Raw genomic sequence first — 17,785 nt, forward strand, 5'->3', positions numbered from 1 at the left:
TTCTCACCACCTGCAAGGGGCCGTGGAGGGAGCCGTGGAAGGAAGGAAGGCTGCAAGGAAGACCAGAAAGTGAATCCGTGACTTCAAGCTGATCTGCCAGAAAACGGAGGTTGTTGTTGTAGTACCACAGCTTGGGGTTATGTATGACATCTGCTGCTGCTGCTTCAGATTTCTGGGATTTGGGGGAGCACATTGTGACCCCAATTAGAGGTTATTGATTTTGATGTTTATCATGGTGGAATGAGCCTTTGGGCTCCAAAGTCTACATAGATTTGGCTGAGTGCTCAATTGTTGTCCTTCATGTTTAATTGTTTGAACCAGAATAAATGGATATTTAATTTAAGTTAAATACTTGTCTATTGTGTTTTTCTAGTGAATAGCCATAAAACATTTCAGAAATACAATGTGTAATTAACAAAGGACACAAACTCCTTGGGGGGGGGGGGGGGGGACACAAAATTTGGTGTGATAACTTGATAAAAAAAAACATGAAATTAAAAAAAAAAATGTGGAGTACAAAAAATTATTTTGGAGATCTGGCTTTTAAAAAAAAAAAAAAAAAAAAGAAGAAGATTTACCGTATTTATCGGGATATTGCGCGCTCCGGCGTATAGCGCGCACCCCTAAAGTGGACCCGACATTCCTGTAAAAACATTTTTGTACTTACAGTTTTGGTGTCTTGCGCGGCGTCCATCGGCGGCCTCGTCGGGTCCGGCGTCCGTCTGCGGCTTCGGGTGTCCTCTTCGTCGGGTCCGGCGTCCTTCTGCGGCGTCCTCCCCGCTCGATCCCCCCGCCGAGTTTGAATACTGCGCCGGCATATACCGAGCGCAGTACACTCGGGCAGGCTCGGCTACTCTCGCGCTCACGTCCTGTACGTCCAGGACGTGAGCGCGAGAGGAGCCGAGCCTGCCCGACTATACACGAGTGTACTGCGCTCGGTATATGCCGGCGCAGTATTCAAACTCGGCGCGGGAAAGTGGGTATCGGCGTATATCGCGCACCCACGATTTTGCCCTGATTTTCAGGGCAAAAAAGTGCGCGGTATACGCCGATAAATACGGTATTCATGAGATCACAAGCCAAAAATAAAAGAAGTCAGTATGGGAGAACTCTGTCAAAATACCATCAGCAAAACAACGTCTTTATTCTAGCAATAGAACGAAGAAAAAAATGCGCTGCAATAAACGAGGGACTAATTTTAAAAATTTAGAATGTGCCATCTCCATAACGAACGCTAGTTTTACCAGAACGGGCGCTCCCGTCCCCTAATTTAGTCTGAGCATGCGTGGATTTTTAATCAATGGTTGTGCCTACTAACGATCATTTTTTTTCCCATCGGTTAGGAATCCATCGGTTAAATTAAAAACAAGTTGGCTTTTTTTTAACCGATGGTTAAATAGCCGATGGCGCACACACACACACGATCGGTTTGGACCGATGAAAACAGTCCATCAGACCATTCTCATCGGGTTTAACCAATCGTGTGTACGCGGCATAATGCTTTTTAAATGTTCTGCAAATCTGACACGCAACTGACGTTTAGTTTTTCCAACATACTTGTGAGAGGGGCATTCAAAACTATAGAGAACCTTGGATGTAGCGCAGTTGAATGACTTGATTTCAAACTCTTGTTTGGAATCGGAGTCCCTGAATATTTTAGAGAGGTCAACATATTTGCAGGAGCCGCAGTGGCCACAGGAAAACATGCCCGTAATCCTTGACATGTCTGTGAGCCAATTCCTATTCAAGGGACGTCTAAATTCATCATTTTACCTGGAAGATGACTACGCCGCTACTGTAATACTGGTGGATTTCAAAACAGAGGGAACTGCAGGACAAAAGGACAGGTTGGAGTTGGAACACAAGTGGAGGCAGCTCCTCTAATAGGCCCTGAATACCTATATGAAATGAGTGCAAGTAGAGGAAGAGGGAGCCAGCCTTCTGGAAGGTAAAAACAGATATGCGTAGAAAAAAAACCACAATAAAAAATGATGGGGGAAAAAACTCACTTTAGGATGTGAAGAAGGTGCTCATTATCGTCTGAGAAGCAGTGGGTCTTCCTCGGGCTCTGTGGCGGAGGACGGTGCCGTGGCTACACTGGCGGATATGAGCGAGACAGATGCCTGTGATGTGATGGTATGGAGTCTGCAGGAGGGATTTCCAGCTGCTCAGGTGGATATTGGCGGCTGCCGCTAAGATGTCAGCGGCTGCAGATGGAGTGTACCAGCGGCTCCATCCTTGGATACTGTCACTGTAGTATCCAAGGATGGAGCCGCTGTTTACACTCAATCTGCAGCTGTCAACATCCCAGATGGGCATATTTAATGTTAAGGGACACACTGATGGGCACATTTTGTGTTAAGGGACACGCTAATTGGCATATTTTGGTGTGCCCCATAACAAAAAAATAAGGGGCCTGCTGATGGGCACATTTTAAGGGGGCACGCTGATGGAGACAACTGATGTAAGGTGGCACTGTGATGGGGGCACCCAATGTAAAGGAGCACACTGATGGGAGACGCCAGGTGTAAGGGTGATTCTAATGAAGAAACCTGATGTAAAGTGGCACTGTGATGGGGACACCTGATATAAGGGGGTACTCTGGTGGCAACTGATTTATGGGGGTAGTCTGATGGGGGCAAAAATTACTCTGCTAGGGGCACCTGATGTAAGGGGGGAACACTATTGGAAACATTTACAGAGTATTAGTAGAGTGTGTGGAGTAAACGCTAAGAAAAGTTCCAGAGAGCGTGGCTTGCACCCAAAAAAAAAGGAAAGTAGACATGTACAATCTTTTATGGCGCAGACTTGTGATTTGAGCCTTTTAGTTACTGGACCACCTTTAATTTTAATTCGCTACCCCTGTACTGGGGGAATCAATGGTGAAGGATCTGGGTGTTCTGGTAGATCATAAGCTTAACAACCTGGAATGCAAAGCTGTGGTTTTCAAAGCAAGCAAAGTCCTTTCTTGTATGAAAGTGTGTTACCCCAACACTACATATTCCTGATATGTGCCTGCCTGTACCATGTACTTGTGTGAGAAAGTCTCTGTTCTTTGTATTGCTTCCCTGTATGAAATCCCTGGCATTCCTGTTAGTCCCTTTTTGTTTTTATAATAAAAACTGACCAGTTTTTAGCAATGCTGGGTGGGAACTCGGCCTGCTCTCCTCCAGTTATCAGACTTGTTCACTTGTTCTGACAACCCCCTCCCCTCCACAGCCATTCCCTGGGATGCTCAGTGTACTGCTACTTCTCCTCCCCCCAGATCTTATGTTGCTGAAAACAGAAGGAAGGTACTCATTTATAAATACAGATTAAGGGTATTTATATATTTATTTTTCTATACAAAAATGTTATGCCTTTAATTTCTATTTGAAACTGAATGGGTTGTTTTACAAGGTGATCGTTTATAATCACTTTGAGAGGTATGGACTGCAATATCATTTTGCCCCTGTACAAATCATTAGTAAGACCTCATCTGGAATATGCAGTTCAGTTTTAATCACCAGTTCTCAAAAAGGATATCGGGGAACTGGAGGAACTCGGCTATGAGGAAAGATTAGAGGAACTGAATTTATTTCCTTTTGAGAAGAAGAGATTAAGGGGGGATAAAAAAAAAAAACTCTATGTTAATTGGGAGAGTGAAGTTTCACTTTAATGTTTAATCACTTAAGGACCTCTTCACGCCTATATACGTCGGCAGAATGGCACGGCTGGGCACAATCACGTACCTGTACGTGTCTCTTTAAGCCCAGCCATGGGGTCGCTCACGACCCGGTCCTAAGCTCTGTGACCGCGCCCGCGGGACCCGGTCGCCGCCGGTGTCCCGCAATCGGTCACCGGAGCTGAAGAACAGGGAGAGGTGTGTGTAAAACACACCTTCCCTGTTCTTCACTGTGGCAGTGTCATTGATCGTCTGTTCCCTGATATAGGGAAATACAATCAATGACGTCACGCGTCCAGCCCCGTCCCCCTACAGTTAGAAACACATATGAGGTCACACTTAACCCCTACAGTGCCCCCTAGTGGTTAACTCCTAAACTGCAATTGTCATTTTCATAGTAAACAGTGCATTTTTATAGCACTTTTTGCTGTGAAAATTACAATGGTCCCAAAAATGTGTCAAAATTGTCCGATGTGTCCACCATAATGTCGCAGTCACGGAAAAAAAAAAACGCTGATCGCCGCCATTAGTAGTAAAAAAAAAATATTAATAAAAATGCAGTAAAAACTATCCCCTATTTTGTAAACGCTATAAAACCAATCGATAAACGCTTATTGCGATTTTTTTTACCAAAAATATGTAGAAGAATACGTATCGGCCTAAACTGAGGGGAAAAAAACGTTTATATATTTTTGGGGGATATTATAGAAAAAAAGTAATAAATATTGCATTTTTTTCAAAATTGTCGCTCTATTTTTGTTTATAGTGCAAAAAATAAAAAACCACAGAGATAATCAAATACCACCAAAAGAAAGCTCTATTTGTGGGGAAAAAAAAGGACGTCGATTTTGTTTGGGAGCCACGTCGCAGTTGTCGGTTAAAGCGACGCAGTGCCTAATCGCAAAAAGGGGCAAGGTCCTTAACCTGCATAATGGTCCGGGTCTTAAGTGGTTAACCTACAGTGTATATAGAAAATAATTACCCCCTTTAAAATCACATTTTGTTATTGTGCAGCCTGAAAATGAGGACATGCAGTTTTCGTTTTATCCGGCTGCATTTACTAGAAGTGCAACCTATAATGTCCAAGTGAAAGATATAAACACCAACATGTCAGAGAATAAAAAAAAAAAAAAAAAGAAGGATCACCCTTTGTGTCAATATTTTGTTAAACCACCTTTTTTCTTTAATTCCAGCCTTTAGTCTGTTGGGATATGTTTCTCTACTAACTTTGCACACTTAGACACTGCAATATTTGCCCACTCTTCTTTGCAGAACGGCTCAAGTTCAGTTACATTTAATGGTAACTATTTGTGGACTGCAGTCTTCAAGTCATTCCACAGATTTTCAATGGGGTTCAAGTCTGGGCTCTGACTAGGCCATGCAAGGATATTCCCTGCCGTCTCCTCCAACCACTGTGTGCTCATTGGTGGACATTTCCCTGCCTTCTCCTCCAACCACTCTGTGCTCATTTGTGCTATTGTCATGTTGGAAGATAAACTTTCTTCCCGTTGACAACTTTCTGCCAGTAGAAAGCAAATTTTAATAAAGAATTTGATATTTTGCCCCATCTATTTTTCTTTTTACCTGACCAGTGCTCCAGTCCCAGGTGCTGTAGATCTCTTTGAATCCTCTCTGACCTCCTGGCTCTTTCATCCAGTTTGGGACAACGTCCTAATCCAGGGAGGGTCTGTGTTGTGATAAATTCCTTCCACTTCCCAATAGACTTCACTGTGCTTCTAGGCATTGATAAAGCCTTTCATTTTTTATTTTTGGATCCATCTCTTGACTTGTGCCTGTCCACAACTGTATGTGCCTTGCCACCCATCGTTGAGGTTTTCAACTATGTTTTCTTCAATTGCACTATCAGGGACTGAAATGTTCCAGGAAAGCTCTTTACATGCTGAACTAATCAAAATGACCACAGCTGAAAGTCAAATGGCTTTGTGTGCCATTGGGAAGATGATTAGCTACAACTGGTTGAGTTTTTTTAGAAGTTGTGGGATCCTTTGTCCAACACTTTGTTATAAATTGCACTGAATAAATACAGCTGGATAAAACAAAAACTGTCTCCATTTCAGGTTGCAAACAAACAAAACGTGATTATTTTAAAGGTGGGGTGATTATTTTCTATACCCACTGTAGCTCTACCTGCAAAATGGCCCAGCCTGAAGTGATCTAGCAGAACTTAACTTTCTGTTCCACAAATTTCTGTTAGTGCACATAAAGTTTCACACATAGAGTAGGCAGAGGTAGATGTTGAAGAGCATGGACGACAGGGGTGATCCTTGAGGGACTCTGCATGTAATTGTACGTGCTTCTGAAGTGAAGGCTCCTAGTTTCACTGTCTAGGATCGATTCTCTAGGAAGGATGCGAACCAGGGTACTTCTGTGACACGTGTGAGCAGGGCTTTGTGGTCTACTGTGTCGAAAGCTGCGCTGAGGTCCAGCAGCACCAGGAGACATAATTCTCCGTCATCTGCTGCTTCGAGGGCGTCATCCCATATTTTGAGAAGTGCCGTTTCTGTCCCGTGGCCTGGGCAGAAACAAGATTGTAGTAGGTCCAGGAGTTTGTAGGTGTCCAAATGAAGTTGTAGCTGTTGTACTACTGCTTTCTCTATGATCTTGGAGATGGTGTTGAGGCTTGTTACTGGTCTGCGGTAGTTTGGGTATTTGGGGTCGAGGTTGTGTTTCTTTAGGAGGGGTTTGATTATGCCTTGCTTAAGGGAGATCGGAACAATGCCTTATTTGAACGATTGATTTATGAGGAGTGTTATGGTGGGTGCCAGGATGTTGGTACATTCTTTCGGAAGTTTTGTAGAAATAATGTAATTTGGTGATGTGCTGTCTGAGGCTTCTGATGATGATTTTGGTGGTGTCGATGCCGATTGGGACCAGAGTAAATTCTGTTGATTGTATAGTATTTTTATGGCTTTTTTCTTCTAGCTCTGGCCGAATGAGGTTGATCGTTTGGGATTTTGTCAATAAAAAAAAAAAAATAAGATGGTTCATTGCAGAATACTTGTGTTTCGTTTGCTGGAGGCTCGAGGCAGGAGGGGTTCATAGTCTGAGCGACTAGTTTGAAAAGTTTGCGGGGACGATCAGAGGTAGTAAAACGTAACCAATCCATTAAAAAGTTACTAGAGTGTAACTTGTCCAATGATATACATTTTCTGTAAATACCTTTTTGGCAAAACCAATAAATGCAATGATCATATGCAAAACCACAGTCACTTACAGCAGAGTGAGCGAGTGACTTGTACAGCGCTACAAATGCTAACTAAAATCAATATCAATAAATCAGATTTAATTTTTATTTATTTTTTTGCGTTTTGTATACGAAAAAAAAAAAAAAAAAAAATCTGATTGGTTTCTTTACTCAGTTCATATTTACTGTATTCCAAATGACTTTCTGCAATAAATAAAATGCATAAAACAAAACAAAAAAAATAAAAAGTACTCACCACAGTGTTGTTTGTTCGAGGTTGATAAATTATGAAATGTGTTGTGGCAGGGAATTTTTCCAATTTTAGTGTTACACTCTATAAAATAAAAGTACTATGGTAAATAAAAATTACAAGAAATCCTCAGTTAAAGTACTTAAGTGTCACTGAATATCAAAGCATAACAAATGCAGAATTACACTGGGGCCTTGGGCAACTCTAAGGCTTCATTCACACCATGGCGTTCAGATTTGCGGGCAGAATCAAGACGATTCAGAAAAGCCAAAAATCACAGGATGCCCTTGCGATCCCAGTTTCTTTGAATGGCACCAAATTGCAGTACGATTCTGCCGCGATTGTTGCCTGATGAATCGCGGTAAAATTGCTCAAACAGAATCGTGAAACGCCTGTCATCCAAAAGACGTTCTATAGGCGACAATCGCTGCAAAAGCATGCTGCGATTTGGTGCCATTCAGAATAGCGGGGATCGCAAAGGGCCTCCCGCAATTTGTGGCGTTTTCAAATTGCGTCAATTCCACCCACAAAACAGAACGCTATGGTGTGAATGGAGCCTAAATTTCAAGATTTTGATGATCTTTATTGTGGATGTAAACCCAATTCATAAAATTTGAGCTGGGCACATATTTTGTTATCTTGCTTCAAAGAGCCAAGTCCCATAGCTCTCTCCTCACCCATTCCTCTGTTATCAGCATGAGAACTTCTGAAAAATTCTCGGATACATCAGATAAAAGCAGCCTGAAATTTAGATTAGCAGGGAGCTGGTCCTGTTACAAAACACCTCTGAGAGTCTCTGCCTATGATGAGAGGGGGTGTGTGCCTTTGCTACAATCAGCAATTTTAGCTATCTTGGCTGTATGCCCAGACATCACACTCTGTGTTAAACATGAAGAGAACATTTCCTAACACTTTCTATACAGTATATAAATGTTAAGACAGCCGATATAGATGTAAAACCTATGTAGGGAGATTTGGTTCATCCCTGTGTATCATCTGAGGCTGTTCACTTCACTGGGTGTATGTAGGGTTTACATCCACTTTAAGTAAGAAGGGGCTACACCTACAAAGGTATGCCTGTTCAGAATGTATCCAGGCTAAAAAAATGTCTCAGATTAGGAGCTCACATAATTTAGAGTTGGGGACCACACTCTGCTGAGGTGCCTTGGAATGGCAATGTACACATGCATTTGCATTAACCTCAAATGTTAGATACAGTTTATAACAAACACAGGAACAGACGGGAGTGTAGGTAATGTCCTGCATTGTACTCCAAATTTAAAAATGTACAGGCAAGTAAATATAAAAAAATTATCTGTAAACTCCATATCTTGGGAGTACAGTACAGGATACATGAAAGGTATTCATAGACCCGGTGTTATAGACTTATAACTTCAGGTGATTGGACACAGGCAAATTTTGAGGACATGCCCATTGGGTGCTTGCCCTATAACCCTGCGTCCTCAGTTTTCTAGCAAGCAATGCAGAGTAACCGGAAAATGGAAAGGAGGTTGGCATGTATTGAACTCCAAGATGTGGAATTTACAGGCAAGTCAAAACTACTCCTATTTCAATTGCACAGTACAGGACACAGGCAAATTATTCAATGGTCATGGGCTATCCCCAAGCAATGGCTGAAAAGGTTGGGCAAACAAAACTGTGCCAAAAGACCAAAACAACAACAAAAAGGTCAAAGACTGAACTTCACTTATCACTGTATAAACCTTGCAGCTGAAATCTGCATCTGCATAAGATTAGATGTCCACCTGGAAAACTTTGAGGCCTGGGCTACAGGGGCTTGGTGTAGGAAATCGCAGGAAAGCTTTCACAGATCTGATGGAGTGGGCACGTAAAAGCGCTGGGAGAGATTTGCCCTTGAGTGTGTAAGCTCTAGAGGTAAAAAATTATTAGTGATGTGTATTTGGATGCAAGGTTTTTCCTTTGCAAGGTGTTGAGGGCAGAACAAATAGGGGATCAGTCTTTCTGGACAAAGCGGTTTCTTTAAGCTAGCCTAATGGTTTCTAACTAAATTTAGGTAATAGGATTTCCTTTAGATGTTTTGGAGCAGGGCATAAAGATAGTAGGACAATAAAGTGGAGGACTAATACATCCTTAGAAAGGATAGCCTGGTGCCTTCTGAATCGATTCAGAGAAATTTCGGGCCTCATTGTCAACTGTGACAAGTCAGAGGCAATGACCGTTAACTTGCTAGAAACAGTTTAACAGAGCCTACCTCAATAACCATTCCAAAAGGCAAAAAACTTCACTTCCTTATTTAGGCATTAGATTGCCTTATAAAGGGAAGAGACAGTAGGAGTCAAATTATCCAGCCCTGTTCGGTAGACTCTTGGACGGGAGGACGTAGTCGGACGCAGGTCTATTGTGGTAGAGATTTTTCATATCCATATTTCTAAAGATTTGTATGAAGAGGTATATGTCGTTCGTTTACAAGGTTTTTTATTAATATGACTGGGACAGGTTTTTTTTTTGTCAACAGCGTGACCCAGTGTTAAAGTTCACCAAACAACAGGCTTTTGAACCTACGTTAGCATAAGGATGTTATCTCCATGGGGGGGGGGAATCTGATAGGAATTGTCCCTCATTGAATTAAGAGAATTTCCTGCAACCTCCTGTATGAAGACCACATTTAGTTGAACTGTGTTAATTAGATAATAATACCAGGTGTGTGTATATTAAGAGAGGTTACTTTCATCTTCTGTCTGATTAAGGAACACAATAGGTCTCCCTGTGTTAATTGAACATGCCCAATTATGTCCTTGTGAGATACTAAGTGTGGGAAATATGTGAGTGGGTGATCACAAGGGAAGTTGGTAGGTGTCAAGAGGAGGTTACCGGTTGGGGGTCATTACTGAAAAGACTCATAGAGGCAACCAATCGAATCCTCGGGAACTTGAGAGAAAAGGTGTAGTCTGAGGGGTATAAAGCCAGTCAAGTCAGCTTGACAGAGTTCAGTGTATGATGCCTTGACCAAGCAGACTGAAGCATGATGAAGGAGCTGACCTAAAAGACTGGTGATGTAATGTCTCTCTCTCTCTCCCTCTGTCTCTCTCTCTCTCCCTCTGTCTCTCTCTCTCTCTGTGTCTCTCTCTCTCTCTCTGTCTCTCTGTCTCCCTCTGTCTCTCTCTCTCCCTCTCTCCCTCTCTCTTTCTCTCTCACTCTCTCTCTCTCTCTCTCCCTCTCTCTCCGTCTCTCTCTACCACTTAGCATTACTTATTGTTGACTTCTCTATAGCCATAAATGTATGTTGTATCAGCATTCAGCAATATCCTCTCTGTTTTTAACAAGTGATATCCTTTATGTTATAGTTGTAAATATTAGAGTAATACAAGTTTCTTCTCTGTATCAATAAATGTAATACTTTTCTCTTTTTCGCAGCGCTATTCTTTGTTTTAATTTTTATATAGACAAAAAGATTTTTATAGCTTATCTTAATTATTCACGTGCGATATTAATATTTCTCTGATTATTGATTATGTACGTGCGTTATTAATTTTTCTATGACAAGATGGTGCCCTGTGTGAGGATCGAACTCACGACCTTCAGATTATGAGACTGATTTTGAATAATGTAGATATATATATAGAATGAAATTGTAGCAGGGATTTCTGTTTGGAATCTTGGAGACAGTGGCCCAGGTTCAGAAAGGACTTAAAACGGCGCAACGCCAGGTGCGCAGCCGTGGGTCCTAATCCGAGCCGTCGTATCTATGCGCCTGATTCTTAGAATCGCTCACGCATAGATATCCATAAGATCCGACAGGCGCAGGTCTCTTACACCGTCGGATCGTAACTGCATATTTTTTTTTTTCCTGACCACTAGGTGGCGCTTCCGTCGAATTCCGCGTTGAGTATGCAAATTAGCTAGATACGCGAATTCCCGAAAGTACGCCCGGCCGACGCAGTAAAGTTACGTTAGGCTTTTCCCGGCGTATAGTTGCCCCTGGTATATGAAGCATAAGTATGGCTGTCGTTCCCGCGTCGAAATTTGAAAAAGTTACGTAGTTTGCGTAAGTCATCCGTGAATGGGGCTGGACGTCATCTACGTTCACGTCAAAATCAATGACGTCCTTGCAGCATACTTTGGAGCAATGTACACTGGGAAATTCCACGGACGGCGCATGCGCCGTTCGGCAAAAACGCCTATCACGTCGAGTCACAGTAGATTTAAAAAAAAAAAAAAAAACACGCCCCTGATCCAAATTTGAATTAGGCGGGCTTGCGCCGGCTGATTTGCGCTACGCCGCCGCAACTTACAGAGCTAGTGCTTTGAGAATACAGCGCTTGCCCGTCTGGGTTGCAGAGGCGTAGCGTAGAGCGGATACGTTACACCCGCACAAATTTACCCCGCTGACTGGGAATCTGGGCCTGTGTGCGTCTATGCAGTTGACCCTTTGAATGAGATTAGGCCAATCTTTGTGAGTGAAACACACCTATGCTTTGGTAAATAAACAGTGGGGCGATGGCGCCGCTATAATGATTAATATTCAATAAGGTGTGGGTGTAGTGGTTATTAAACCTCTCTATTATGTACAGGGGCCTTGAATGTTGTTTTTTCTCAGAGGCTGGGGTTTATTTGTTTTGCACGGTGGACATCTCTGGCATCCGTGGAGTCCTTCAGGTTCTGGACAGGTGTTCGCTTCCCTGGGGGGATCGAGTGCATTGTGGACGGGGTGTGTTAGTGGTGTTGGTGCTCTGCGGTGGGTGAGTCTGGGTCGTGATGGCAATACCGCTACTAAAGTTCTGTGCTCTCTGAAAATGGGCCAATACTTTTTGAAGATCTTTTCCAATTGTTGGTATTGGTTGCTGTATACTGTGATAAAGGCCAGATCCATAGTAGGTGCTTAATGAAGCTTTTTCTTGTTGAGCAAAGCTTCCCTATCCATCTCACAAATGTTAATTTTCAGTTGTTGTCAGCACCTATGCTTTTGGGCTGCGTTTCCACTGGTGCAACTCCAATGTGGCCTGATTCAAGGTGCGATTTGGAAATGCAGCTTTAGTGCGACTGTGGTGTGGCTTTGAATGCGTTTTTTTTATCCAGAAGTCGCATCAAAATGGTGTAGGTACCTTTATCGGTCGCTGCAGCATTGAGCCACATAGATTGGAATGGGTGCTATTGAAATCAATGGGCTGCGATTTGTAATGCGACTTTGGGTCCAACGTCGCATGGCAAATCACATCAGTGGAAACGGAAACTAAAATCACACTGAATTATCTGGATGTATGTGAATCTATTCCTCTGTTTAAACAAATAACTGGGGATGGTAAGCGGTGTAATAAGATCTGTAAACACTGACTATATTGTAACTGCTAAAAATCATTATTAGGTAAGCGTCAGTTAAATTAGTGCAATTAGGTGCCTCTTGCACTGCAAGCAATCATAACAATCTAATAAGTAAGCATTTCTTTTAGAATGTTGCAGAAAAGTTCACGGGAGGACAACTAATTTAGTTGGGAAAATCCCCGGGCTAATTTTTTGAAGGACTATAGTCAGTCATTGTTCTGACAAGTAGTGAAAAAAGATCAGCAGAGGGGCAGTACCGGTCCACTCAATCAGGAGTCAAAGCGTAGCTAACTTTGGGAAAAAGCGACCTTTAAGGGTTTGCGGGATCAGCTCAAGGTCCTTCGTCCGCAAAAAGGATGGGAAATCAAATCGCTTCAAAATGGATGTCGAACTGTGGGGAGCCGTACCACTGGACTCCGAAGGAAGAAATGATAGATGAATATGGACCTTGGGTTGTGAAATATATAAAAGATTGGGATCAGTGGACAGGAAAGCAATATTCGAAAAAGGGTACTTTCAAGCCAAGCGCTTGGGAAGCCCTGTGGTGCAGTCACCACGGGAAGATGATACGAACAAATGAAAAAAAAAAGATGCTTGGAGGGCAGGGATGGTAGGATATCAGAACTGATGAGGTGAGTATTTTTAATAGGGAATCCACATCCCCAGAGAAGTGATGATGAACAGAGTTGATGGGTAAGTAGGATATAGAACATGTAAGGTCTTGAGGTCATATTTGACCTAGATAAATTTTGTGAGGGTGTGTGAAACAGCTGTATTGTCATGCAAATTGAGTGAGCCGAGTGAATGGTAAAGCGAAAGTAAGATGCCTTATGTGTATGTGTATATATATATATATATATATATATATATATATATATATATATATATATATATATGTATATATGTGTGTATTTTTTTGTATTAACGGTAATCTTTGTTTCCATAGAAGTTTCTTTTTGAAGTTTTCCAATGTACTCAGAATAGGTAAGTATGATTGTCTTGCAAGACAAAAGGGAAACTTATAAAAAATGTGTTTGTTTTAAAACTGCTCATTTTTAACCATGGTGAATACATTTTTAGGGGGGAATTATTGGTATACCATAGAACAAAAATCCATATGGCATTAATATGTATTATAGTAATACATATTAATGAAACGTTGAGCTCAACAATTTTTGGTATTTTAAAAGAAAGTGCACGGTTTATGTAATATAATGTAATGTATATTTGTGTTTTATATGATAATGTCTTGTTACAGATATATAACCATTGTTTTTTGTTTCCAGGTTAAGAAAAAGTTGAATGTTTATTACTAAACTTTTATTTTGTGTTTTATCCCTCAGAATCGATAACTGTGTTTTTCAGGATTTCAGAATAGGAGGAAATCTTTAGGTTGGTTAGTCGGTCGGGTTTCACAAGGTTTAGGTTTTCATGACCATTATCTAGTTGGAACGTCTAGTGGTCAGTCCATTTGGCTATGTTTTTGGACCACCTAGTGGGGGTTACATGTGCTGATCCACTGAATAGCAGAACCAACTAACTGAGGTCCGTGTATTAGTTTTTTTATGAAAAATTGAGTAAGACTGCAAGGGATAATTGGCACTCTAACACATATATTAGGCTAAGTAGCGTTCAGGGGTACCACACTTAGTGGTAAAAGGGTTTTGGGGTATTCTCCAGAGGTTGAAATGGATCGACCATAGATCCGTAGCATATCTGTTTTCTTATTACCGAAGATCAGCCATGCTGACACGTGTAGTTCCATAGATCTAATAGATAAAATCCTGATGCTACTTTGGCCAGACTTGTGTTTTTAGGACTTCTTAAACTCCCCCCCCCCGCTGTTAAGCCTGGCTGTACAAGGTTGCATTGCCTCAGGCTAAGGTATGCTAATGTCCCTAGCTATCTGTATGTCCCCAAATTAAGTTCACAGCGGTTTCCTTTCGTGTCACCATGCGACACTTATTTTTTTTCTCTCCTAGAGTTTTTATTTTTGTCAGTTGTGGTGGCTAGTTGTTACCAATTGCCTAATGAATAGCTGTGTGTGTCCAGGCACACTGGTCGGCTCGTGTATCCCCTACTGTTCAGTGATCCCGGCGCCTCAGTGCTACAAGGGAATTTTCTTAGTCTATTGGTCAGCACCCGTTGCCTTGAGCTGGATACACATTATGCAATTCATGTTTTCCAATTTCTTTTAGAGTTACCGGCAGACATGTAGTACGAGGGCCTGCCTGGTGGCATACGAGTTGAAAGTGCATAGGTATGGCCTCGTATTGTATAGTTTTTGGGTTGAGTCTGGAGAAAAGGTGTGCAGGAAGATTGTATGGGGTGATATCAGCTCTTGGCTGTTCCAGAGGCCCTCACTTCCGATATATATGTGGGCATGCAGTATTCTCCTCAGTTAATATCCATAGGTGTCCTTCCTGTCCTAGATTACTTGGGTGCCTTAACTGGTGGTCTGTGACTTGCATGCCAAGAATATCAGTGCCCCAGGGTGGCACTAGACTCCTGTCTTTCATGGGAGTCCTGTCTGAATGGTGAAGGCAGTGTGTTTTGTAGGGATGAAGAATCACATAGTTTAATTACTGAATTGATAGAGGAGGGAGAAAGTGTGCAGCCTCTATGAGGGATTGGGTGTACCTGGTGGCAGGTGGTTTTCAATCCGGGTATCCAGACTATTTCCCATAATAAAGAGAGGCTCAATGGCGACTGTCTTGGGAGATGGGAGATTGGGTACCGTAATCACTATAGAGCTGGAGATAATCAGGAACACATTGGGAGGCCCTGGGCTACATATCAGGGAAGGGTTAGGTAAATCCAACTCGTTCTATTCTCATCCCTAAGGGAAGGAACTTTGGGCATGGACGGAACTTTGTGCATATATCACGGTCAATTTGGGTACTATCCTATCTGACTCTACTGGGTTATACCCTGGAGTCCATTCCTGTTCTGAGGGTTGTGAGTCCAAACAGGAATTCAAAGAAATATTGGAATGGGTGACTAGTATGACATAAATGTATGTGGTGCAGGTACACAGGAGACTGGCATCTATGCATGATAGGGTGTCTATTGGCCAAACTAGAGGATACCGATGGGGTGTTAGTCATGGAACTAGGGTGCATGGTCACTGAAATCAAGTCACGGGGATGGAGTTTTTGTGGGTTTTATCATTGTTTCAACGGTATATGTGCTGTTGTACTCAATACCGAATGCTGGGGTATGGGTGATGGTCTAGTGATGCACTGTTGTCAGCATTAGGTTGAATTGTACTCAGCAGGGTACACTACCTTGGGGAGTCTATTGTACCTATTCTCTTGTCCTTGGGATGGATATGGATATAGACGGAACCCCGGGTTACACCCCGAGTTGCCCCAAAGAAAGTTTTTTTTAGCAAACCTGACATCCCCTTTACACTTACTGAAACTTCCGTGGGGATTCGGGGAGGAATTAAAAAAGTTAGGCAGTCAAACGTCGGGCAACAGGATTTAAATGGTGCCAACAGTTTGTGCAAGGCGTGAATAAAAAGACCCGTCTCAAGGGATTTATACGCTAAGGGGAGGGGGTGGAACAAATATTCTGCCTACGGGTTGAACTGTACATCTTCCCCGGTCCTGGGAATAGATATAGCCGGGACACAAGGACGTACCCCTGTTACCCCAGAGAAAAGGCTTGATATCAAACCTGACACCCCCATACATCTACAGAAACTTCCTCTGGGATTTGGGGCTGAGTTAAAGGCTTGGCTGGTAGATTTTGGACAACAGGATTAAATATTAAATGTGCTGAGAGATGCTGAGAAACAAGCCACTGACTCAGAAACAAATTTCTGAGGAAGCCTGTTCCAAGCCAGACCAGTACAAATGTACCGTTTTTTTAATACTCCTAGTTTAATTTTTTATTTTTTATTCATTTTTTATCCATTACAATTTTTTACTTTTAATTTTTATACATTTTAATTTTTGTAAAAGTTATTTTTTTTATTATTTTTTTTCTCTCTCTCGGTTTTATTTCAATTTTTAGTAACTTTTAATCAATTTTTCTCATTTCTCATTTTTATTTTTGTCAGTTTTATTTTTAATTTTTATTTTTTTTTTATTTTTTTTTTTTCTCTCATTTTTCTCCCTGAAGGGTTATGGTTATAATTTTTTTACTTTTAATTTTTTTTCATTATTTTTTTTTAGTTATTTTTTTTTTTTTTTCATTCAGGTGAGAAAGGTTCCAAAAGGTTTGAACTTTTTCCACCTGAAGGGGGGGAGTAGTGCATAGACCGGGAAAGAAAAGAATAAATAATGCATTGTTTTTAATTGCCCTTTTATTGGAGAACTATATATTATTATTTTTTATTATTATTCTTTGGTTTGGGGAAGAGCCTCTAAAAAAAAAAAAAAAAAAAATTTTTTTTAGTAAGAAGTACAATTGGGTTTGACTAAAGTCTACAAAGTTTGTTGGCAACCATTGTTTAGCCGTTCATTTTAATATTTTCATTTTTATGTTTTTAACCCGACTTGTACATTGTTAAGTGACCATGATCATGTTCACCTGTTGAACACCAATAGGGCAGAAGAGTCAATTTTTTTTAATAGAGGACCCTAGAACTATATTTTTTCCTGTTGATCTAGGAATAAGCCTCTTCAATTTGGAATAATAACATGCGGTCAGGTTTACCCAAATTCTACAAATTTAAATCATCTCTCTCTCGTTATTATCTGTGTACCTGACCAGCAAAAATACCACCAATTACTAGTAGGAGAGAGGAGTCGTTTTTTTGAACGGAACAATGTTCTATTTTTTATTACGTTTTTTGAATACCGATTCAATGCTCTTTAACAATCGAAAGTGGAATCTAAACTGGAGAGCTTGGTTGGAGCAGCATTAAATCTGTAGTTTTTATTTTTTATGTTTTTTTCTATTCTCCATATTCTTTTTCATTACTCACCTCTCTTCCTTTCCTCCTTTAATATTAGTTTATTGTTGGCTTCTATCATACATCTTCTCAGGATAATGTAACTAGAACTTCAGTCATATTTTGTTTCTAAGGCGTGTGAGAAAATTCCTGCCCGCCAGTGCCATATTGTACACCCATTTGACCAAAATATCCCTGGACATCCAGGTTTTCATGTCTTAAAGTAATTCTACATATAAGGATCCCGCCATCAATGTTGGAATTCCACTCCTCCAATGCAGAGGGGCGATGAAACATTGCAGTACAGACACTCAGGGTTCGGATCGGAAGTCTCAAAGGCACCAGGACTGTCTCAAGTCTACCTTGATGAGTTACGGCGAGTTCAAGAAAGGAAGAGGCCGCAGTGGTGGTGGGGGAAGGGTTGGGGCTTCTGGGCCGTTGTGGGTGGGTACCGAATCATTG

At 41.5% G+C, this 17,785-nt stretch overlaps 1 protein-coding gene across 2 annotated transcripts in view; it reads right to left on the minus strand.

Annotated features, from left to right (window-relative positions):
- The window catches only part of PGAP1 (post-GPI attachment to proteins inositol deacylase 1), a 328,622-nt gene that overhangs the window by 126,417 nt on the left and 184,420 nt on the right, over positions 1 to 17,785 (minus strand). For both annotated transcript variants that reach the window (XM_040357117.1, XM_040357118.1), the window contains one exon: positions 7,126 to 7,203. In XM_040357117.1, coding sequence (XP_040213051.1) covers positions 7,126 to 7,203 — 78 coding nt within the window. The remainder of the gene's footprint in view (positions 1 to 7,125; positions 7,204 to 17,785) is intronic.

The sequence above is a fragment of the Rana temporaria genome, chromosome 6 (genome assembly GCF_905171775.1).
Source record: "Rana temporaria chromosome 6, aRanTem1.1, whole genome shotgun sequence".
NCBI classification, from domain to species: Eukaryota; Metazoa; Chordata; class Amphibia; order Anura; family Ranidae; genus Rana; species Rana temporaria.